This window comes from Ranitomeya variabilis, chromosome 2, assembly GCF_051348905.1.
Source record: "Ranitomeya variabilis isolate aRanVar5 chromosome 2, aRanVar5.hap1, whole genome shotgun sequence".
NCBI lineage: Eukaryota > Metazoa > Chordata > Amphibia > Anura > Dendrobatidae > Ranitomeya > Ranitomeya variabilis.
In genome coordinates, this window is record NC_135233.1 from 806714203 (window position 1) to 806738782 (window position 24580).

General features: G+C 45.0%; 1 protein-coding gene across 2 annotated transcripts in view; it reads right to left on the reverse strand.

Moving 5' to 3' along the window:
* The window catches only part of COL19A1 (collagen type XIX alpha 1 chain), a 1614879-nt gene that overhangs the window by 367463 nt on the left and 1222836 nt on the right, over positions 1 to 24580 (reverse strand). For both annotated transcript variants that reach the window (XM_077289962.1, XM_077289964.1), the window contains exons 34-36: positions 15886 to 15939; positions 15046 to 15099; positions 8981 to 9034 (exon numbers count right to left, since the gene is read on the reverse strand). In XM_077289962.1, the coding sequence (XP_077146077.1) occupies positions 8981 to 9034; positions 15046 to 15099; positions 15886 to 15939 (162 nt within the window). The remainder of the gene's footprint in view (positions 1 to 8980; positions 9035 to 15045; positions 15100 to 15885; positions 15940 to 24580) is intronic.

Genomic DNA, 24580 nt, shown 5'->3' on the forward strand with positions numbered 1-24580 from the left:
AGGTGGAATCTTCGGATTGTCCTGGAGTGGATGCTGTGGTGGAGAGATTGCATCAGATCTGGGGGCAGGTGGTGGACAATTTGAGGTTGTCCCAGGAGAAGACTCAGCTTTTTGCCAACCGCCACCGTCGTGTTGGTCCTCGGCTTTCTGTTGGGGATTTGGTGTGGTTGTCTTCTCGTTTTGTCCCTATGAGGGTCTCTTCTCCTAAGTTTAAGCCTCGGTTTATCGGCCCGTATAAGATATTGGAGATTCTTAACCCTGTTTCCTTCCGTTTGGACCTCCCTGCATCCTTTTCTATTCATAACGTTTTTCATCGGTCATTATTGCGCAGGTATGAGGTACCGGTTGTGCCTTCCGTTGAGCCTCCTGCTCCGGTGTTGGTTGAGGGTGAGTTGGAGTACGTTATGGAGAAAATCTTAGACTCTCGTGTTTCCAGACGGAGACTCCAGTATCTGGTCAAGTGGAAGGGATACGGCCAGGAGGATAATTCTTGGGTGAATGCATCTGATGTTCATGCCTCCGATCTGGTTCGTGCCTTTCATAGGGCCCATCCTGATCGCCCTGGTGGTTCTGGTGAGGGTTCGGTGCCCCCTCCTTGAGGGGGGGGTACTGTTGTGAATTTGGATTCTGGGCTCCCCCGGTGGCTACTGGTGGAATTGAACTGGTGTCTTCATCTTCTCTGTTCACCTGTTCCCATCAAGATGTGGGAGTCGCTATATAACCTTGCTGCTCTGTTAGTTGCTTGCCGGTCAACAATGTTATCAGAAGCCTCTCTGTGCTTGTTCCTGCTCCTAGACAACTACTAGATAAGTTGGACTCTTGTCCATGTTTGTTTTTGCATTTTTGTTCCAGTTCACAGCTGTAGTTTCGTTACTGTGTCTGGAAAGCTCTTGTGAACAGGAATTGCCACTCTGGTGTTATGAGTTAATGCCAGAGTTTTAAAGTAATTTCTGGATGGCGTTTTTGATAGGGTTTTCAGCTGACCATGAAAGTGTCCTTTCTGTCTTCTGCTATGTAGTAAGTGGACCTCAAATTTGCTAAACCTATTTTCATACTACGTTTGTTATTTCATCTCAACTCACCGCCAATACATGTGGGGGGCCTCTGTCTCCTTTCGGGGTATTTCTCTAGAGGTGAGCTAGGACTAATATTTTCCTCTGCTAGCTTTATTTAGTCCTCCGGCTGGTGCTGGGCATCTAGAATCAACGTAGGCATGCTACCCGGCCACTGCTAGTTGTGCGTTAGGTTTAGTTCATGGTCAGCTCAGTTCCCATCTTCCAAGAGCTAGTTCCTATATATGCTTATGCTATGTTCTCTTGCCATTGAGATCATGACAACTTGCGCTCAATACTAGTCATTATATCATCATAATTTTTTTGTTAACTTTTGAAAAAATTCTAACTCCAATGCTAACCCTAGCTCAACCATAACCATAGCCCTAACCAAACCCTAACCGTAGCCCAACCCTAACCCTAATGGAAAAGAATAAAATAAATAATTCTGAAATAAAAAAAATGTAACCTGACTATTAGGGCTGAAACGCGGGGGATGGCATACTAATTACTACCTTTTGATAACCTTGATAGGGTCTATCACAGTGATCAAAATGAATCAATAAGAAAAATCCCCGATGTTGCAAGGTGCCAGCCAGTAGATCCCAAGGGGTGCACTGTGCATGCGCCTGCCATTTTTTTTTCAGGAAGTTGGCAGAGGGCTGGGGACAAAGGTGGAGGGATTGAAGGATTGCAGAGGTACTGAGATGGGGGCTTGGCGACCTCATTTCTCTCTCCTCTGACTTGTATATCATGTCAGAAGAGAGAGAAATGTTTTTAATAGCGGGCACACTTTTTTCTACTTAATTGGGGACCGGAAAAACCCTGATCATGCTTTCTAGAGTTTAAGCTATCCCCAGTAGCTGAAACCCCAGAGAATTTCCAATGCTGGGGGAGTGTGTTAGGGCTAGCGGAATGCACCAAATAAATATAGATGTTTATTATTGGTGCACTCGCAGCCCGGGGTCCACCGTGCAGGAGGAACCTGCTGCTAGTGAATGGTGGCATTATTTGGTGGTATAAGCTAACTCTGTTACTTCACAGAGTCGCCATGAAAGCGTGAAAGTAAAGCACTGCGCCCTGTTAGACTCACAGGAGCACAAGCTAACTGCCGAGCTGATAGCAGTCAGTGGTCATGCAAACACACAATCTCCTCACCGGAGGTGCCGGTATTCTAGGGGCTTATTTCAGCCGGGTCCCTGAATACATACACACATAAGCACACTGGCGAAAAGCACATAACTTAGATTGATACTAGCGCATGGCCATGCGGTCATGCAAATCTTTTATAGCTGCAGCAACTTTAGGACCTTCCTAGAGGACCAATGGGAGTTGCTGCAGTACCTGAGCATGTGACCCTTGATCTCCAATGAGAGATCTTACCCTGGGCATGCTCAGAAGGGGAAAAGTAGGACTTAGTCCCAAAGACGTCTGCTCGCCGCTGACCAGTACTGGCTACAATGGCAGAAGCTGGAAAGGCAGCAGTAACCCTTTGCACAGTGTCAGACTGAGCAAGACGCTGGGACCGACACCTCTGCTGAGCAGGCTTCACTGCGGCAGGAGAAGAATGGGAGACTGCAGCGGAGATGGCTCGAGATTCCCCCTGTGCAGAGGCGGGAACTCAACCCCTAACATGGCCCCCCTCCTTGGACCTCGCTACGCTCGAAGGCAGCAATGAGATGCGGAGCCTGAATATTCTCAGCAGGCTCTCAGGACCATAACTCTTCCAGTCCACCAAATAAAATTTTTTGCCATGTACCCCCTTGCACCCCAAAATAGCGTTCACCTCGTAATCGTCCGTGGATGAACCCGATGTCCCAGCAGATGACTCGGAAAACCGGGACATGTATACGGGTTTCAAGAGGTACACATAAAAGGTGTTGTGATACCCAAGCGTGGCGGAAGGGCCAGACGATAGACCACAGGGTTAACCTGTTCAAGGACCTTGAAGGGGCCCAAGTAGCGAGGTGCAAACTTAGTGGACTCAATTCGCAGCCTGATGTTTCGGGCGGAGAGCCACAATAAGTTGCCAGGAGCAAAGGTCGGAGTGGGGCGCCGATGTGCATTGGCGGAGGAACTCATTCTCTCCTATGAGGCCTGAATGGCATCCTGAGTGCGGTCCCAAATGTCCCGTGCCTCCACAGCTTTGTCTGCCACCCTGGAGTTGGCAGAAGACACGGGCATAGGAGCAGGAACCCGCAGATGCTGAGCATAGTTAAGGAAGAATGGGATTTGTCCAGTGGAGTCAGCTACGGCGTTGTTCAGAACAAACTACGCCCATGATAGCAAGGATGCCCAGTCATCCTGCCTGGCTGAGACAAAATGTCACAGATATGTGACCAAGGTCTGGTTGGCCCTCTCTACCAACCCATTTGTCTCGGGATAAGCAGAAGAGAGATTCAACTCAATGCTGAGAAGACGACAAAGCTCTCTCCAGAAACGAGACGCAAACTGGGGTTCCCAATTTTTCCGGCATACCGTGTAGGTGGAAGATGTGTTTTATAAACAACGCTGCCAACGCCCGTGCAGAAGGTAGCCGTGGAAGTGGCACCAAGTGCACCATTTTATAAAAATGATCGGTGATAACCCAAATGATGGTGCAGCCACGAGACCTGGGTAAGCCCACCACAAAGTCCATCCCGACCATCTCCCAGGGCCTGTCTGCCACCGGCAAGGGATAAAGTAACCCAGCTGGCCGTTGTTGAGGAAACTTATTTTTGGCACAGGAGACACACACCCGAATATAATCTCCGACGTCACGGACAATATGCGGCCACCAGTATGTCCTCACCAGCAGCTCAGATGTCCTCTTTGTCCCAAAATGTCCACCCACCCTGGACGAATGAGCCCAAGAGAGAACCTCCGGTCGCAAATTAGTAGGTACAAAAGTTTTGCCAGGAGGCACTGACTCTAGCGAAACCGGAGCTATGGTTCTCAGGCTCTCAGAAGGGACAATAAGCCGAGGCTCCCCTTCCTCCTCAGAAGACACAACAGAGGGAGAGAGAGCATCAGCACAAATGTTCTTCTCCCCAGAGAGAAAATGGAGGGTGAAGTGGAACCGGGAGAAGAACAAGGACCATCTGGCCTGACGAGAATTTAACCGCTGGGCTCTTTGTAAGTATACCAAATTTTTGTGGTCAGTGAAGACTTGGAAGGGAAAGAGAGCCCGCTCCAAAAGATGTCTCCACTCCAAGAAGGCCAACTTCATTGCTAGCAACTCCCTGTCCCTGAAGGAATAATTCCTCTCTGCTGGTGTGAAGGACTTGGAGAAGAAGAAGCAAGGATGCTTCCGACCTTGAGCATCCTTTTGGAAGAGGACTGCTCCAGCACCAACGGCTTATCAACATCGGGACGATGTAGTATGGGAGCACTAGCAAAATGAGACTTAATAGAAGTGAGGGCCTTTGAAATCTCTTCAGACCACAATTTGGGATTTGCTCCCTTCTTGATGAGGGCTACCAAAGGAGCTACCAAAGTTGAGAAGTGGGGAATGAACTGGCGATAGTAATTAATGAACCCCATAAAGCGCTGCACCGCTTTAAGAGAATGGGGTTCTTGCCAGTCCATCACAGCCTGTAGTTTGGCAGGATCCATAGCCAATCCCTTGGCAGAGATGATATAGCCCAGGAAAAGTAAGGACTCCTGCTCCAACATACACTTCTCCAACTTTGCATAGAGGGAATTTGCCCATAAGAGGTCGAAGACTCTGCAAACATCTCTCCGATGGGAGTCAATATCTGGAGAGAAGATAAGAATATCATCCAGATAGACTATGACCGAGGTGGAGAGCATATCCCGGAAGATATCTAACAAAGTCTTGGAAAATGGCTGGGGCATTACAGAGCCCGAAGGGCATCACCAGATATTAATAGTGCCCATCCCTGGTATTAAAAGCCATCTTCCATTCATCCCCCTCACGGATGCGAATCAGGTTATAAGCACCCCACAGATCTAATTTGGTAAATACCCTTGCTCCCCGTAGCCTATCAAAGAGCTCAGAAATCAGGGGCAACGGGTACTTATTCTTAACGGTGATGGCGTTAAGACCCCTGTAATCTATGCATGGGCGTAATTCTCCATTCTTCTTCTGCACGAAGAAGAACCCCGCCCCTGCAGGTGACACTGACTTCCTAATGAACCCTCTTGCCAAATTCTCCTGGATGTATTGGGACATAGCCTCCATTTCCGGGAGAGAGAGGGGATAGACCCGTCCCCGAGGAGGTTCTGCTCCAGGCATGAGATCAATAGGACAGTTATAAGGGCGGTGAGGCGGAAGGGTCTCCGCAGCCTTTTTGGAGAACATGTCTGCCTAGGACCAATAGCACTTGGGAAGGGAAGTAAGATCTGCGGGTATCTCTGTAGTGGTAACCTGAATGCATTCCCTCACACATGTGCCCTTACATGATTCACTCCAACCCAATATCCTCCCAGAGGTCCACTCAATATGTGGGGAGTGGAAACGGAGCCAGGGTATTCCCAGCAGAATCACGTCCATTCCCTCGGGAAGGACAAGAAGGGAAATTATCTCCTGATGGGATGGGAACATGGATAATGTGAAAGGGATAGTCTCATGTGTGATTTGTAAGGGCAGTGTCGACCCATTCACTACTCGAACAGTCACCAGTTTGGCGAGCATCACCAGTGGTATTGCATGACGGTGAGCAAAGGCAGAGGACATGAAATTCCCCTCTGCTCCTGAGTCCACACAAAGCTCGACTGTTAGGGCTCTTTTCCATTTTCGAGAAACACGTCCATGTCTCGCATGTGTAAACCAAGCTCTGGCGCAGGCACTTTGGAGTGGAGCGTGCAGCTCCATGTGTTGCTATGCGGCCGCACGCTCCGCTCCTAAGTGCCGGCGCCAAAGCTTGGTTTTCACATGCGAGACACGGACGTGTTTCATGCAAATGGATAGAGCCCTTAGAGTGGTTGAGCCTAAAGTGATTGTCCCTTTAAAGGACAGCTTGGATGAAAATGCCGCTGTGTCTAGTGAACCACCTCCAATGGTTACTACTGTAGACGCGATCGTTTTCCCGGCCACTGTGGACATTTATTAGCATAATGTCCTAACTGTTGGCAAATATTACAAACCACGGGTACTCGAGCGGCCCGGGACTTAGGTCCCGCTCGAGAAACCTCCATGGCCTCATGGGAGTTGGACTCCTGAACGGAAGATTCTAGAGGTCTGGCGAAAGTGGGAGCCAGCGGAACCTCTGCCTACACTGAGTCTGCTCATTAAAACAGAGGTCAATGTGGGTAGATATTGTAATGAGCTCCTCCAGTGTGGCGCAAATCTCCCTGGTGGCCAAGGCATCCAGGACTTTATCCGGCCACTCCAGCTCTGAGCAAAGAGTCCGGAATTGGACGGCGAACTGGCTGACCATGGACAAACCCTGTGTTATTGCCAACAGTTGGAGCACTGTATCGTGGGTGACACAAGGTCCTAACAAGACCTGTTTCAGAGAGTCCAGGAAGAGAGGAGCACTCTGCACCACACAATCATCACGCTCCCACAGCGGCGTTGCCCACTCCAACGCCCTACCCGACAAAAGGGATAAGATAAAACCCACTTTCGCCCGCGTTCCATAGGAAAACATGCAGCCAGGAGCCCTAGATGTATGGAGCACTGACACACGAATCCCATCATTGCTTACTGTCACCAGCAAACTTGTCTGGAAGTGGGAGATGGGATAAAGTCAGAGCAGGAGTGGCAGAGGACAAACTGGCTGCAGCTACACTAGCAGCCTGAACAGCGACTGCGGTAACATCCACAGCTGAGGTTGTGCATTCTAGAGCCGCCAACCTACCCTCCAGCTGCTGGATGTACCGCTGTAGATGCTGATCATCCGCCATTTACTAGCCACACCCTGGCTCTAGCATTATGTTAGGGCTAGCGAAATGCACCGAGTAAATATAGATGTTTATTATTGGTGTGTTCGCCGGCCGGGGTCCACCGTGCAGGAGGAACCTGCTGCTAATGAATGAAGGCACTATTTAGCGGTATAAGCTAACTCTGTTACTTCACAGAGTCACCGTGAAAGTAAAGCACTGCACCCTGTTAGACTCTCAGGAGCACAAGCCAACTGCCAAGCAGATAGCAGTCAGTGGTCATGCAAACACACAATCTCCTCACCGGAGGTGCCGGTATTCCAGGGGCTTATTTCAGCCGGGTCCCTGAATACATACACAACACACAATCTCCTCACCTGAGGTGCTGGTATTCTAGGGGCTTATTTCAGCCAGGTCCCTGAATACAGACACACATAACCACACTGGCGCAAAGCATATAACTTAGATGGATACTAGCGCATGGCCGTGCGGTCATGCAAATCTTTTATAGCTGCAGCAACTACAGGAACTTCCCAAAAGGACCAATGGGAGGGTGCCACAGAACTTGAGCAACTTCAGGACCTTCCTAGAGGACCAATGGGAGTTGCTGCAGTACCTGAGCATGTGACCCTTGATCTCCAATGAGAGATCTTACTCTGGGCATGCTCAGAAGGGGAAAAGTAGGACTTAGTCCCAAAGATGTCTGCTCACCGCTGACCAGTACTGGCTACAATGGCAGAAGCTGGAAAGGCAGCAGTAACCCTTTGCACAGTATCAGACTGAGCAAGATGCTGGGACCGATGCCTCTGCTGAGCAGGCTCCACCGCGGCAGGAGAAGAATGGGAGACCACAGCAGAGATGGCTCAAGGTTCCTCCTGTGCAGAGGCGCGAACTCGACCCCCAACAGAGTAATATACCCTTATTCCAGATTGCCATTTTAAAACAGCAATGCGGGAATAAGGCCCCTTGACTGCCGCCGTTTTAATGCGTATCAGCGTTCGTTAAGGGGTTAACAAAAAATATGTCCAATATATAAAAATAATTTCTTTATAAAAGGGAACACAAATTATAATGTTTAGTAGCTGTCTATTGTGGTTATAAAGCTAAAAAAAATATGAAAAATATACACAATTTCTATTCTTCTTTACAATTTTCCTCAATTTCAGCCCCCCAAAAAATTATTACATACAAATTAAACCCCATATATCATAAAAACAAAGAGGCAAAAGCTGTTTAAATAACTATAAAATGTGCTTGGCCAGGAATGGGGTAAAATGGACTGGTCGTGAAATATTTAACATTGGTCACTTTGCCCATAGAAGCCAATTACATAAATTTCATTTTAGAAATCAATTATAAGAAAAATAAAAACTGTGTTCTGATTGGTTGTTGTCCAAATGAGAACATAGTAGGGATTGGGGGGTATCTAAGGTTGCTTAGTTGTCCATGCCAACCAATCAGCTCTTGCTTTACCAACTTTTTGGAAAATCAAAGCAACAATGTAATTGATTATTAAAGTGAAACAGGCATCTTTTAATTCTTATTCAAAAGTCTGTCTATTTTTTTTTTTTGAACACAAGAAAAAATGGACTGTTTTTTCCATTATTATGCTGAATTCATTTACTTTGTCAGTCTGTTTTTACAGTCAGTGTGGCTTCCATTTTTCTCATATTAAAAAATGAAAACTGAAGGTTCCAAGCTTCTAAGCAATAGACAGTAAAAAAAAATTACTCTAGGATGCAACATGGATGGCATCAGCGTGCAGTTCATTTCACTGACCCAATAACCCACAAATCAGATCATAAGGTTCATACAAAAATCATGTGTATAAGAAAAGACACAAATAACTCAATGAGTATCAGTTGTGTGAAAAATGTGGAAAGAACACAAATATATATGTGAATGAGGCTTTGCATTGTATGTATTCTGTGACACGATTTCATGCATATGCTTTTATAGCACAAGAATCCATTCGCTGATTAGTATTCAATCTGAACACATCAGAAAACATCCAAGGGCTTTACTTATGTCAACACAATCAATGTGTTTCATTTTTTTGCAGTATACATTTAGTTTTTATGAGGTATAGGTAAAAATCTTACAGGTGGTCCAGGGGGACCTGTGATGCCAGATATCCCAGGAATTCCAGACGTGCCCTAAGAATAAAAACACAAACATGCATAAACAAAAAAATAGTTGATTGAAATTTTTGAAAGTCTTATCATAATAAAGTCCTAGATATAACATTATTTATTGTTATTTATTTCCATATTCCTTAGCCTAACCAAAATCCTCAATCATTCAACTGAAATTCCAGAACATTTCTAGGCTGTAAGACACTTTCAATTATGACAGCTTTGAGATAGCGTCACATTGAATAGTAAAGGAAAACCGTATATGCACCACTTTTCGACATAAGGCAAAATAGTACATCCTATTCAAGGAAAGAGGCTCAGGAGCAGAAATTGCACCATACTCGGAAGATGCGTGTCTTACACTGTTGTATTCCACTTGAAATCATTAAACAACAAGAGAAACAGGTGTAAAAATGTCTAAAAAAATACTTCATTAATATAAAGAAAAACATATGATAAAGTTTAAAAGAGAACACAATCAGAACACTCCCTGTGATGAAGCTGTGCGATACGCGCGTTGGGGCAACTGGGGCTTCACCACCACTAGGTTTTACATCAGTTACACTATGTAGGTTCTTTTTATAATTCTGTCTGGCATCATACTTCCACTGTCATTTAAATTTTAGATCCAGGTAATTTAGGCTTGTGGTTGTAACCCTCTTTTGAGTCACTCTGTTTTTCATTTAAACTTTGTTGTTGGTTAATTGTTTCTATTCTATAGGTGTGTCTCCGCTACTAGTATTATTACAGCAAGTAAAAGAATGCTCATCACACCCCTATATCCTTTCACAAAGCGATCACAGAGTGTTGATGGTTTGTCATGGCAGCTGAGGGCCTGCTACAATTCCCCCATCGCTGCCGTTTTTCTTTTCACCATTCAAATAAAAAGAAATAATAATAATCCAAGTTTGTTTTCCCTGTAATCATTCTGATCTGAAAAACACCTTTATAGCACAATAAACAAAACCCAAAAACTAGGCAATTGCAATTTTTTTCACGATTTCACCCCACTTGGAATATTTCTTCTGGCTTATCAAAGCTACATCTTGTGCTATAAAAAAAGAAGCCCTCATTTGGCTATGTCAATAGAAAAATAAAAACGTTGATAACAAAAAGCACAAAAATGAACCTCAGTAAGAAAGGGTTAAAAACACTGGCAAGTGATAACGCTATTGCCCTAGGGTTCACAATTGCTATTACCCAGATACCAAGTGATATGGCATATCCTAGTATAATGGAAAACTAATCTATTGGATTCTAAATAGTTTTCTTTCACCCAAAACATACACAGGGTATAAAATATTTTATAATGTAAAACATCTCATTGTATATGCCAAATTATTAAACTTTTTTATCCAACAGTTTCAAGCTAAAATGTAAAATGTAAATATTTTTATGTTTTAAAGGTCATCTTGGACTTTGCTTATATTTTGTTATGGGTCTAAGAATACACAGGCAAGTAGTTGCTATCTGCCTGTTCTGCCTGGTGTTGATCTCAGAGAGGCCAATGACCACTACTTTTGGTGATTCTGCTGCTTCATTTGACCTCAAATCAACAGAACAACTCTTCTTCTTCTGGTCTGCTCTATTGACAAGGACATCACTGCGGATATCATGCTGATTAACAGCTGGTTCCCAGCAATCAGGCAGCTGGCTGTTAATCAGTATGACATTGCCAGAAATACACATTTAGCAGAGCAGAGTGGAAAAGAAGATGCTGCTCTGTCGATGTGACGTCACCAGGAGCCACAGAATGACCAGCAGGAGTGGTTGGTTACTACTTTGATCTGACAGTGCAACTACATACATGTACGTTCTTAGCCCCACAGAAAAAAGTAGGCAAAAGCCCGGATAACACCATTAACGTTTCAAAGTTTTAAAAGGATTGTCCAAGAAAAAATTATAATGACACACCCTGTATTACCCAGCAGAGGCAACTACACATTAGTGTTGTTTAGCTCTGCTGAATGTCTACATCCAGTTACCACTGGGGCTGATTATCGGCTGCACTGGATGTGGGACCCCCAATAATCTAATATTGATTACTAGTGATGAGCGAATATACTCGTTACTCGAGATTTCCCGAGCACACTCAGGTGTCCTCCGAGTATTTTTTAGTGCTCGGAGATTTAGTTTTTATTGCCACAGCTGAATGATTTACATGTGTTAACCAGCATAAGTACATGTGGGGGTTGACTGGTTGCTAGGGAATCCCCACATGTGCAGCGCCCCCACTGCCGCAGGGCCGAGGGGTACCCGGTACCGGGCCTCTCTGAGTCTCTGCTCTGGGGTTGTCACGGTGGCTAGACCCGGTCCGTGACCCTGCTGAGGGGCGCACAATGAAAGATGGTGGTATGGTGCTGATGTTATGGTGCGGTGTAGTGCCGGTCGCAGTCAATAACGAGGACACCAGGTTGCAGTCTCTTTACCTCTTTACTGAAGGTCTCAAAGTCCTCAATCTGGAATACGGTTAACCAGGCTGCGCAAGTCCGGCCGGTCCGATGGCACCTCCAGAGTTCCCTTTGCAGGTGGAAATCTGTGCCTTCCTGCTAGCGCTATGTGTTGTGGTCCTCCCCTGCTGAGCTTACGGGATAGTCCCCACAACTGTTGTGTCTTTTTCTCGTGTTCCCTCACAACTCGATTAGATGATCTTCTGCTAATCTTCCGTCCCTCCCAGGTGTTATGGTTGGGACGCACCCGTATGACGGGTAGGCTCGGAGCTCTTCCGGGACCCTAGAGTCGCCACTCTCCAAAGGTTGTCCCTATGTCTGCGTAGGTGATTTAGGTGAGACAGCCCGCCTGTGACTGACTGTCCTGCCGTTGGTTTGAAGTATGGCTTAGAGCTCTGTACGTCCTCGGCGTTCCGGCCGCCGGTTGTTTACGCCTCAGTAGGATGTTTCCTCGATCTTACAGCACGACTCCTACTGGTATTCTCCTTCTTGCTTTGATCTCGTTTCTCACTCAGCACAATAAATCTCGCTTCTTGTCCTTTCTTAGGGCACCGCCGCTATGAAGTGCAGGCGCCGTCCCGTAGCTTTCTCTCTGTTTGCCAGGCCTCTGTCAGGATCCCACCCCTGACAGGGACCCCTCCGAATCTTCCCCTACAACACCCTCTGCCACAAGGTGTTGCCTGGTTCCAACCCAGTCAGCGTTCTCTCCAACTTCCTGCCTAACCCCCAGTTTTACCAGACTGTGAGGAGTGGCCTAATGAATAGTACCCTTAGCTCCCCCTGGAGGCCAGACTGTGAAATGTATTGGTGTATGTGATACCTGGTCAGATGAACTACTTCAGTGCCATCAGACGTACCATAGCCCCCCTTAGCGGCGGAGCCACAGTACTGCAACGACCAGGACTCTGGGGCGCTGCACTCCCCCCGGTTAAATCCAGTACTCCTGGACTGGGAAAAAAACAACAATACATGTCAGCAAAAAGACATACAATTTTGAAAATGCAAGTACAAGTTAACTTTTTAACAGAGCTTCCCTTTATGGAAAGTGAGGACACTTGAACGTTACAAACATGGTTAAATACTTTTAAATAACTTTACTATAAATAACTTTTCTTACCCAACCGGGTATTCTACTGAGTGCAAATTCTGAACAATAGTTTAACTTTGCCTTTAAGGACGTACTCGCTAAATCCACTAAAGACCTTCTTATATCACATATAAGGCTAATTAACTTTTATGCATTCTCCTACTTTACGTCTGCAGGACCGCCTGTCCTAACTGCTCCAGACCTACTGCCTCTCCTTTCTGTTACAGGACCACTCCTTTCCGCCCGAGCCTACTGTCCTTCCACAACTATACACAGTATAGAACATATAATTTTTCCTTCAGTCTAAGATCACTGAGCCATCCCTATATGGCTCCTAAGAGGACTCACTACTAACCCCTACGGGTTCACTTCCTGTCCTCATTCTTCTATTGACATTATTAAACATTTCTTACAATCAACTAGTTAGTTACATTTAACTTTCACATATCAACATCATCAATACTTTCTTTTCAAGACATTATTGCCATCTAACCATCTTAAGGCAACACTGTACATAAATGCAGGATGTGGACATCCCCTTTAAGAGGGGACCAAGTCTCTATGAGGTAGTGCAACTTCTCAAGCCACAAGTCCGTATGCAGCAAGGACTCCAGTGCAGGTTCCAAGAACCGTATCTTCGCAAAGAGTCCGTCTTTTAGGTAAAACCAGTAGAGAGCACCTTTAAGAAGGTGCAAACTATATACAAGGAGTTTGTATCATGCATTGTTCATGATTCAGCAGTTCTTTGATAACTTGTGCAAAACGTAGAAAACAAACAAAAACTATAGGGATCCCGGGTCAACAAAGTGATCCCTTTAAGAGTAACCCTATACGGGTTTTAGCAGCAAAACAGCAAGGAAAAACAATGAACTATTTACAGTTTCAGGTTTCCGAGGTTTAGTTAGACGGCTTCCAGGGCTGCACCTGGCACTTAACCCCTCTTGGCCCGGGAAGGGTGAAGTCCAGGGTTGCACCCAGTGCTGGACAAACGCCGTTAATCCGTCTTTCATGTACGGTTAGGTCATGCACAGCGATGGAGGTCTGCGCAGCTTGAGTAGGGGCATTTGCTGCAGCAGAGGTAACGGCTGCTGCAAGATCAGTCACTGGAACGGAGTCAGCAGCTGTGGCACTAGCAGTCGCGGGAGTGGTGTCAGTCATCAGGGCAGGGTCGTCCTTCATACCTGCTTCAGATGCGGTCCCTCCGGTGCCGATCTGCTCCGTCTCTGCTGGGGTCTGGAACGCTAGTTGCAGGGCCTTGCGCTGCGGCGTTGTCATCTCCGTTTGCAGCACCTCGCTTTCCGGCAGGGCCTTGCTTTCTGGCTTCGGAGCGCTGGAACTTCTTTCTTGCTCCGGACCAGACGAGGCTGCCGACAGATGTCTGGTGAGGCTTCCGATGATGGTCTTCTTCCACCCGGCCTCAGAATCTTCCCCTACAACACCCTCTGCCACAAGGTGTTGCCTGGTTCCAACCCAGTCAGCGTTCTCTCCAACTTCCTGCCTAACCCCCAGTTTTACCAGACTGTGAGGAGTGGCCTAATGAATAGTACCCTTAGCTCCCCCTGGAGGCCAGACTGTGAAATGTATTGGTGTATGTGATACCTGGTCAGATGAACTCCTTCAGTGCCATCAGACGTACCATAGCCCCCCTTAGCGGCGGAGCCACAGTACTGCAACGACCAGGACTCTGGGGCGCTGCACATGTACTTATGCTGGCTAACAGATGTAAATCATTCATCTGCGGCAATAAAAACTAAATCTCCGAGCACTAAAAAATACTCGGAGGACACCCGAGCATGCTCGGGAAATCTCGAGTAACGAGTATATTCGCTCATCACTAATGATTACCAATAGATCATCTGTATTGGATCAATGGGGGTACTACATCCAGTACATCCACTGATCAGCTTGGGTCAAGCGATATGTTGTCAATATTTATTAGTGGATAACTCCTTCAATTAATATTTTTCATGGTAGATTTTAAACATATAACAGTATTGAAACAATTGAATCATTTTGTAGTATTTTGGTTAAGTATAGTATATATTTATAGTATATATAGCAAATGGAGTATATACTTATAGTATATTTAGTTATCGATAATATTTTTGGTTACCTATATACGGTATACATATTTTGCTGTATAATTGTTATGATCGGTTTTGTTGACCATAACAGATATGTAAATTATATGTAATCAGAATCAGTAAGTGGAATATTTGATCTTTTTGAAGGTAAGACATTTACATTAATTTGTATGAAATCATATAGAATGCTGTAATTTAATGTTCATATACATTCTGCAAAATGTACCTGGTCCATAAACATGCATAATTAGAAAAATGCAATTATATTATCGACTCTGGTTACAGAACAGTTTCCTTATTTCCTCCTTGCTTCATTGGATCCATTGCAACTAGTTCGTATTTACCATACAAACACACTCTGGATGGACATTGCAGAATGAATATTTAGATGAAAGAAAAAAACATCAGTACCTGGTCACCTTTCTCTCCCGACAGGCCAGGAAAGCCACGTTCACCTTTGATACCCTAGAAAGAAAATCCAACAACTAAGCAATCATTGTAGTTCATTTCAAGCTCTGTTAACTGTATTGCTTCAAATGAACTGTACAATTCATTTTTAGTAGCATGCAGAGTTACCAGAGAATCTGTCATACACTATTCATACACATAAAACCTTCCGACCAAAACTGATTTTTTACTTGTATTTTTTATGAGTTCTGCTGTGAAGAACATCAAAGGGCTAAATCGTAGGAGTCCGTTGGGGTTATATTGTTGAATGAAATTAATATAATTTATTACGAAAGTTATTTATGATAATAAGATGCTAAAATAATAGTTTACATGATAAATATGTGAGTAGATAAGATGAGGAAAAGAAAGTCATCTAGCTATTCACAGGTACAATAGGGAGAAGCAGTCAGTGATCCATTATTGTCCAGTCATCTGAATTCGAATCTGTGGTCTGCAATCTGAGCCAGTGTCTAGATGAACTGAATACCCTGTATGATATATTTTCATCATGACATGCTGGTCAACAATCTGTTTTCTATTCTCCTCACATTTTTCGTTTTATCTGTGTAGAATAAATGTACTGCAACTGAACTGCTGTCAGTGTCATTGCACGGCCCTGACAACCTGTTTATTTTACCAATCTTGATCACTTCATCTTAAATTGATTACTAAGATTTGTTTTTTTATGTTAGGTTTAATTAATTCCAGGTAGTCTAATAAATGTAATACAATGTATTTTTATGGCTTATAAATGATGTACTGTATGTGACAATTTGGTTAGTACTCACTTTGTCAACTTACCTTTGGCCCTTCTTTGCCAGGGATCCCAGGAGGGCCTCTTGAACCTGGATCACCCTGTTAAGAAAATAAATTATAAATGCATTGAAAGGATTGCAGCAGAGATTACTATTCTATCTAAAGGGAATCTGTCATCCACTCTCCGCTCTAAATTGTTTCTATGGCCATATAGTTTTCCGAAATATATTGTTAAAATACCTTTAATTATGCAATCTGCTGCTCCCTGAATGAAAAATCACTGTTTAAATTTACATGCAAATTAGGCTTAAGTGCTCTAGGCATGTCAAAGCACTTCCCAAGTCTTTGCCTCCTTGCTTTGTTTCCCACACAAAAATATTAAAAAAATAAAATAAATTGGTCAATTTACGCTTGTCCACCAGCCTTGGCAAGGTATCCTTTCTCTGGTAGGACCCTAAACTTAATATTTATCAAAAATGCATCTCCTGGGCTGAAGCATACAAAGGTAACAGTCAGGTGGAATAATCACTAAAAAAAACAGCCATAGGCTCTGTTTCTTACCCAGCCTGACCTTCCACCATTTGACTGACAGAACAGTGGCTGTGTAGCCAAGACAATGAGTTGTTAGTCAAGCAGTGAAAGGTTACACATAAGCAGATAATAGAGCTGGGGAGGCAGTGGCAAGGGAAGTGCTCTGTTCACACCCAGAGCACTTAAACCTCATTTGAAAAGGAATTAAAACATTGATTTTTCAGTCAGGGAGTGACAGATTTCTTCAGTAAAGGTATGCATGACATTAACTTTCACAGAGTAAACTTTTACCTTCATACTTTTCACTGAAATACATTATGACCAAAGTGCAGTTTATATTTGCATTATGTTTTCCTATTATAACATAGCTAAAATTACCCCAAATAAGGTGATGGATCCATTACATGATGATCACCAATGGCTTTTAGTAGGGTCCCGTTATGGTGCCTGCTGTTCTACAAGAAAAAATAGCTCTGCATACTTTGCTACTTTTTTCATTAATTATACTGGAATTTGCAATGGAGTCTCCATTTAGAAATGTGAACCCAGCTTATAGGTAAGCATTAAATAATAAAACAAATTATTAAAGTGGTTGTCTAGGATTTAGATATTGATGACCTATCACCATACCAACACCAGTCAGCTGTGATCTGCTTTGGTGCTTTCCTGACATCCACTACTGATTTGATCATGAGACTACCATCATTTTATATACAATAATCTTGGCTATCTCATACAAAAATTTGACTTGAAACTGTTTAGCATATGATTAGTTATGCAGATTCTTGTCATGTCACTGCATTGTTATTGCTTTTCTTCAGGTGGTTGAATAATATTTTTCTTCCTGAATACTATAAAATGCAACCTGTTCTCATATTCCCTAATAGCTCAGTGTATTATTAGGTTGATTCCCAAGTGAAAGGTCATTAGTTTGAATAGAGCAGCCATGAAGACGATTTACCAAGGCAAGAGAAACAGCGCTCATCCAGCTCATTGATAGCGGTCTCTTGGCCAAGAAAATTGCAAAACAGAATAATATGAGTACCATGACAGTTGGAAAAATAAGAAATGAAGTCGTCCATCCATTCAGAAGCCAAAAGGTGGAAATCCAGGCAAAATATCGGAGTCAACAAGTCGGTTCATCCCAAGATCTATCAGTTCTGGAGCGACAAACACAGCAGTGGAGATGGCTCGTATGCTTCATAATAGTGAGATCATGAACATCCATGCAAGCACCATGTGGAGCATGTTACACAAGTCTGGAATGGTATCATGAAGCCTCAACTTCAATATCATCATAAGAAGCGTTGGTTCAAATTTGCAAACAAGTACAAAAAGTGGACATTTAAAGATTTAAAACAGGTGATTTGGAGTGATGACACGAAAGTCAATAAACTAGGCTATGATAGGTGCAAATGGGTCTGAAAGAAACAAGAGAAAAAAGGGGCTAACAGATTGAGAAATTGAAGGAAATGCCAAGTTCGGTGGAGGAAGTCTGATGATATGGGGTTGTTTCACAGCTAAAGGCTTTGGATTCTTGACCAGGATCAATGGTGCTTTCAATGCTGAGTTATATGTGAGTATCCTATAAGATGAATTACTTCATACACTCAAGCATTTGGGGTATGAAAGGACGACATAGTGTTCCAACAGGGCAACAACAGGAAACATAGGTCAAGATTGGAAAATAAATGGTTCAATGTTAATGAAGAGGTGTTGTAATACCCCCCTCAAACCTTAACCCAATCAAACACTTGTGGTTAGCATTGAATAAAAACTGTATACATATCCAAGTGTGTTGCCCAGTATGCAACAACTTTGGGAATATGTAAAAGAGACCCTCACCGATTTGATATTAATGACCAAACCTGTTGATGGGTCACCAATATCTAAGTCAGGACAACTACTTTAAAGAGCAAGGAAAATAGCCATAAAATGATAGTGTTTGGTCTTTCACTCTATGCTCCATTTCACATTTCTCTCCATACAACCATGGCTAATATAAGTACCACAATGCCTGCTGACACTCAGAATAATGAAGAAGCTAAGGAAATGTTGAGCAGTCTGATCCTTAATGGTGTTTGCTTAAACAGATGACTTGATATCATGCGATTGACTAAACCAAACTTACAATATCATAGGGCTCTGTGGTTGTCAAAGCTTGGCTTATTTTAGCTGAAGCAATTTATAAAAGGAAGCTGAAAGCTGCTCGCCTCTAACACTTATACAGGTCATCACTATTTATCCAAAACATCCAAAAAGTGTCAGTGTTCCTCTTTTATTTCTATAGTAAACTAAAGTAATAATATTCAACCTGAAGTCCCAAAGCTCTAATACCACAAGCAGAAAAATTCTCCATAGTTTCATGAAATGACAATACCATATATACTTGTGTATAAGCCGAGTTTTTCAGCACTTTTTTTGTGCTGAAAATGCCCCCCCCTCGGCTTATACACGAATCAATTGTTCCAGAAAGCTGGCGGGGGGGAGGGGGAGCGGTGGATGACAGAGGCAAGTGCTGGCTATGGCTAAAACCTGTGCTGCTGCTAAAGAGAAATGAAAATTCATTTATCTTGCAGCACGCACAGTGACACACACAGCCGCCGGTTTCCAGAAAACATCCTACTCACCCTCCTGCACTCCCTTACAGCATCTCGTTGGTCCTGGCGCCGGCAGCCCCTCCTGTGCCGGGCGGTCACGTGGCCTCGCTCATTAAGGGAATGAATATGCATGCCTTTCCACTCCCATAGGCATGGAGGGAATATTCATTACCTTAATGAGTGGGGCCACGTGATCACTCGGCACAGGAAGAGCTGCCGGCTCCAGGACCAACGATATGCTGCGATGGCGCCAAGACCAACGAGATGCTGCAATGGCACATGGAAGGTGAGTAGGATGTTTTTTTTTAATAGTTACCATTCATGCAAGGATAGGGGATAAGGAGCCATGCATACCAGGACAGGATGGAGGAGCCATGCATACCAGGACAGGATGTGGGAGCCATGCATACCAGGACAGGATGGGGGAGCCACGCATACCAGGACAGGATGGGGGAGCCATGCATACCAGGACAGGACAGGGAGCCATGCATACCAGGACAGGGATGAGGGGACAAAATTATGTGCCTCCGGTCGGCTTATACTCGAGTATATATGGTAATTCTTACTCCATGCTTCACTTTTTACTTTTCTCATTTCATACATTTTTTTGTCAATTGCCCATTTCTTGTCTTACTGTAAAAGTCAGAAGCTCATCTAAGAAGTTAGTAATAAAATGTTAATTTACAGGATGAAAACATAGAACACCAGTTTTCCAATTTGTCCATATAAGATTTAAAATATATAACTGCATTTACTGATCAATTTTAGAAAATGTGTTTTATTAAATAAGTGACCAACATAAAGAAAAAAATGGGAAGATAATCCCATCAGCAAATGCTGTAAGCTGGTTCATGCTGTAGCTCTTAGTGCCAGAGGAAACAAGTCTTCAAAAGATCCCTGTTGAGAGCTACAAGCATTCTTGTTTTACGCTTATTTTGTTGCCAGTATTACTTTAGCCACAGCAAGGAGGATTTCAAGCTACCTGAAAACTGGATTGTAGTAGAAGGTGGAGTTATTTTTATCATGATATATATTTTTTTCAAATCCAGCAGAAATGTAAAGACAACATGTCTTATAGGGGCACAGATTCTCATGCAAAGTGAAATTATTATTATTATTATTATTATTTATTATTATAGCGCCATTTATTCCATGGTGAAATAGTAATAAGTGAACAACCTACAATATAGAACTACTGCAGAAGAAATATTTTTTCTCTGATCTGTCTTCTACTTCCATTTCTGCTAAAATTAGGGATTATAGAGTGGGACATCAGCGCTATATTGTGGACTATTTGGTGCATTATGCTACTGTATATGGAGGCTATCTAGGGGGCCATCATACAGTATGGAGATTTCAGTGTGGGGGTCATTATACATTGTTGGAGCCATCAAACAGTTTGGGGGCTACTATGGAGTCAGTATACTGGGTGGGTGGTACTATACAGTGAGGGGGCATTATACTGTGTATAGGAGAGAATCATGCTGTGTATAGGGGAGCTGTACAGAGGGGAGAATCGGGACATTACTAAATGTAAAGTGAGCACTTATTGTTATAGGGGAACCCAGGTTATTGTGGCTATCAAAGGGGCACACAGGGCAATATTACTTTCTAGGGGCAAAATATGGACACTGTTTTCCAGGGCACTTGCACCTGGCATTAATATATTATAGAGGGGTGCTTTAGAATTTAGAGGACACAGAGAACCCCACAGCAGGGGCAGTAATAAGGTCGCATATGGCAGCAGCGGCACAGTATTGGGGTATCAGGTGCAGTAATAACGACACATACGGCAGCAGCGGCTCAGTATTGGGGTATCAGGTGCAGTAATAGGGACACATACAGCAGCAGCGGCTCAGTATTGGGGTAACAGGGGCAGTAATAGGGACACATAAGCAGCAGCGGCTCAGTATTGGGCTATCAGGGGCAGTAATAGGGACACATATGGCAGCAGTGGCTCAGTATTGGGGTATCAGGTGCAGTAATAGGGTCACATACGGCAGCAGCGGCTCAGTATTGGGGTATCAGGGGCAATAATAGGAACACATACGGCAGCAGTGACTCAGTATTGGGGTATCAGGTGCAGTAACAGGGTCACATACAGCAGCAGCGGCTCAGTATTGGGGTAACAGGGGCAGTAATAGGGACACATACAGCAGCAGTGGCTCAGTATTGGGGTATCAGGGGCAGTAATAGGGACACATATGGCAGCAGCGGCTCAGTATTGGGGTATAAGGGGCAGTAATAGGGACACATACGGCAGCAGCGGCTCGGTATTGGGGTTTCAGGGGCAGTAATAGGAACACATATGGCAGCAGTGGCTCAGTATTGGGGTATCAGGTGTAGTAATAGGGTCACATACGGCAGCAGCAGCTCAGTATTGGGGTATCAAGGGCAGTAATAGGGACACATATGGCAGCAGCGGCTCAGTATCGGCGTATCAGGGGCAGTAATAGGAACACATACGGCAGCAGGGGCTCAGTATTGGGGTATCAGGTACAGTAATAGGGTCACATACGGCAGCAGCGGCTCAGTATTGGGGTATCAGGGGCAGTAATAGGGACACATACGGCAGCAGTGGCTCAGTATTGGGATATCAATGGCAGTAATAGGATCACATACGGCAGCAGTGGCTCAGTATTGGGGTATCAGGTGCACTAATAGGGACACATACGGCAGCAGCAGCTCAGTATTGGGGTATCAGGTGCAGTAATAGGGACACATATGGTAGCAGCAGCTCAGTATTGGGGTATCAGGGGCAGTAATAGGAACACATACGGCAGCAGAAACTCAGTATTGGGGTATCAGGGGCAGTAATAGGGACAACTACGGCAGCAGTGGCTCAGTATTGGGGTATCAGCGGCAGTAATAGGAACACATACGGCAGCAGCGGCTCAGTATTGGGGTATCAGGTGCAGTAATAGGGACACATACGGGAGCAGCTGCTCAGAATTGGGGTATCAAGAGGAGTAATAGGGACACATATGGCAGCAGTGGCTCAGTATTGGGGTATCGGGGGCAGTAATAGGGACACATACGGCAGCAGCGGCTCAGTATTGGGGTATCAGGGGCAGTAATATGAACACATACGGCAGCAGTATTGGGTTATCAGCAGGATGAGGAGTTTGTGCAGGTTGGGAATAGATGGTGATGTGACTGGAATATGAGTTAAATATGTCTTTGTTGTATTCTCTGCAGACGAATTGTAGCTGGAAGAAGTTGTCATGTAGGTCTGGGCCAGATGGAAAGGATTCCATCAGAGAACATCAGCGGTAAGACATTATCTGTAACTGTGATGTGATCTCTTATATGTTCTGGAGGGCTGGTATCTACCACTGACCATATGGCAGTAATATCTATGTTGGTTGTTATATCTTCAGTAACAGCGCGGTCATCTGCTGAGGTTCTCCTCCAGTATTAGGGCACGTCACTGAGTTGTAATCAAGATTACCTGGCTAGGGGCTCACTCAGAAATTTGCCCCCCCCCCCGACCCAAAACCTTAGCTACGCCTCTGATTGGATGGGTTGTTAATGACATCTAGTGAGAATTTCATGTCAATATAACCTTTGGAAACATATTTACTTAGAGCATTGGTGATATGTTCAATATTTATTTCACCCGCTTTATAGGGGTGGCAGGAAGGGGCCCAGGTTCACCTCCTTAACTAAGTTATATTTTGGCACATGTCTTACATTTATATATCTCTTTTGCACATGGTACACGCTGTACATCATAGTGAGTTTATAATTTCTCTGCACTTGCAGATTATGTCCTGTGTGCTGTAATTAGTACTCAAGTGAGGCCGTACTGGGCCACCGGCCCTTTAAAGGGAGGCCGGCATGACAAGGAGACATGGGATGATAAGGAGCGTTTTGGTGTTAAAAGTAAATAAAGGGTTAATGGGAATGCTGAGGTGATGAGATCACTGTTTGGGTGGGGCAGAGGGATTCAAAAAAGGTGGTTTTATAAATAGTGCAGCCATATTGGTGGGACAAACAGTCAGGTACCCACCTGTTAGAAGAAGCTCTCTATCACAAGGCAGATATGGAGGTGGAAAACCTGCTTCAAAGCTTGAGGGAGACTGCGGGCACCCAAGGAACAGCATGGCTGCAGACTTCCATCAGCAGCCTATTGCAGGGGGTGGCAGCAGGAGGCTCACAAACCCCATCTGTCGGCAGACGGCCATGGAGAGCTAGTCCTCCAGCGCGCCTTAGCCCAGATGCCACCCCCAGGGTCCGGCGCTGAGTACGGAGCCCCTCCAGGGACCCTCCGGTTCCTGACACTGGCCGCAGGCAGCCCGCGCCTCGTCAGAGAACCGGGAGGAATCTGAGCAGACGGCGGGACCTGCAGCAGGGGGAGGCGTCCGCTTCCCTCGCGGCAGTGAGTGTCCCGCAGCAGGAGTTGGGACCAGGGATGGTGGGCGCTTGTGCAGCAGCAAGGCCTGCTCTGCGAGGTCGAGAGCGGGAGACCAGGAGGTGGGGGCCTTACCTTTCAGACCCTCAGCGTGGGAGTCATAGTGGGCAGCAGCCAGCCGGCCCAGGCAGCAGCGCGCGGTCAGCGACGGCGCCACACGGTAGGCAGAGGAGCAGCACAGGCCGAGTTGGCGGATCAATTCCCATGGCCTTTCTGGGAGGCGGGCAGCGATCAGCAGCCTCGGGCGGTGATTCTGGATTCCCTGCACAAGCGCAGGGAAGCTCATGTGCGGCAGCACAAAAATTGACAGGAGTCACTTACAGCAGAGCATCAGCCTCAGGTGTCCCTGGCCTGGCAGCTACAGCACCAGCTGAAAATGTCCAGCAGCCGAGCCTACAGGTCGACCCAGCGGCTACAACTGGAGCAGAGGATCTATCTATGAGTGCTACAGGAAGTTTTCATCAGGATGCAGGATCTACAGCTGGTGGGGTCACAGCACCCAGGCAGCCAGGTGAGAGTGAGCGTATTTTCCTGTTAATCCCTGCTTACCGCTTATTGAGAATACGGGGCGGGAGTTATTGTCTGGTGGGGTGAGCGGGGGCATGGATTTATTGTTACACGGACTAAGGGATTTAGCCTTTTTACTGGGGTCTGGAGGAGGTATGAGAGGAGCATCTCCATCGGCAGCTTGGTTGGGGGATGGGAATTCCATATTAGGCACTAGAGGTTTTGCTGACAATGGGGGAATTTCAAATACAGTGGTTGCTGATGCTAGTAGTACTCAGTCCGTAACAGGAGGGTGTAGGGCGTCTGGAGGCAACAAAGTTATGGATGACTCGGCTAGTACTAGTTTTAGCACAGGGGCGGGTGGTGAGATAGAGAAGGATGACACAGTGTGCATGGATGATGTGGCGAAAGGAGAGGTATATGTATGTTTCGAAGGCCCTTTGGGGGCTCACTTAAAAAGCGAGGTGAGAGAAAAGATATGGAAAGGGGAATATATAGAGATTTTTTCTCTGTTGCCGTTAGAACGTTTCAACTTGGATAGAGTTAGGAAGGAGGATACTAAAAAAGAGGATGAAGAAAGGAGGAGGTACCGGTTAATCCCTAGAACTTTCTTGAATTGGTTACAAGCGTTCGCCATTTTGGCAAGTCTAATTGGGGAGAAGGCATCAGAGAATTGTTCGGGCCTATT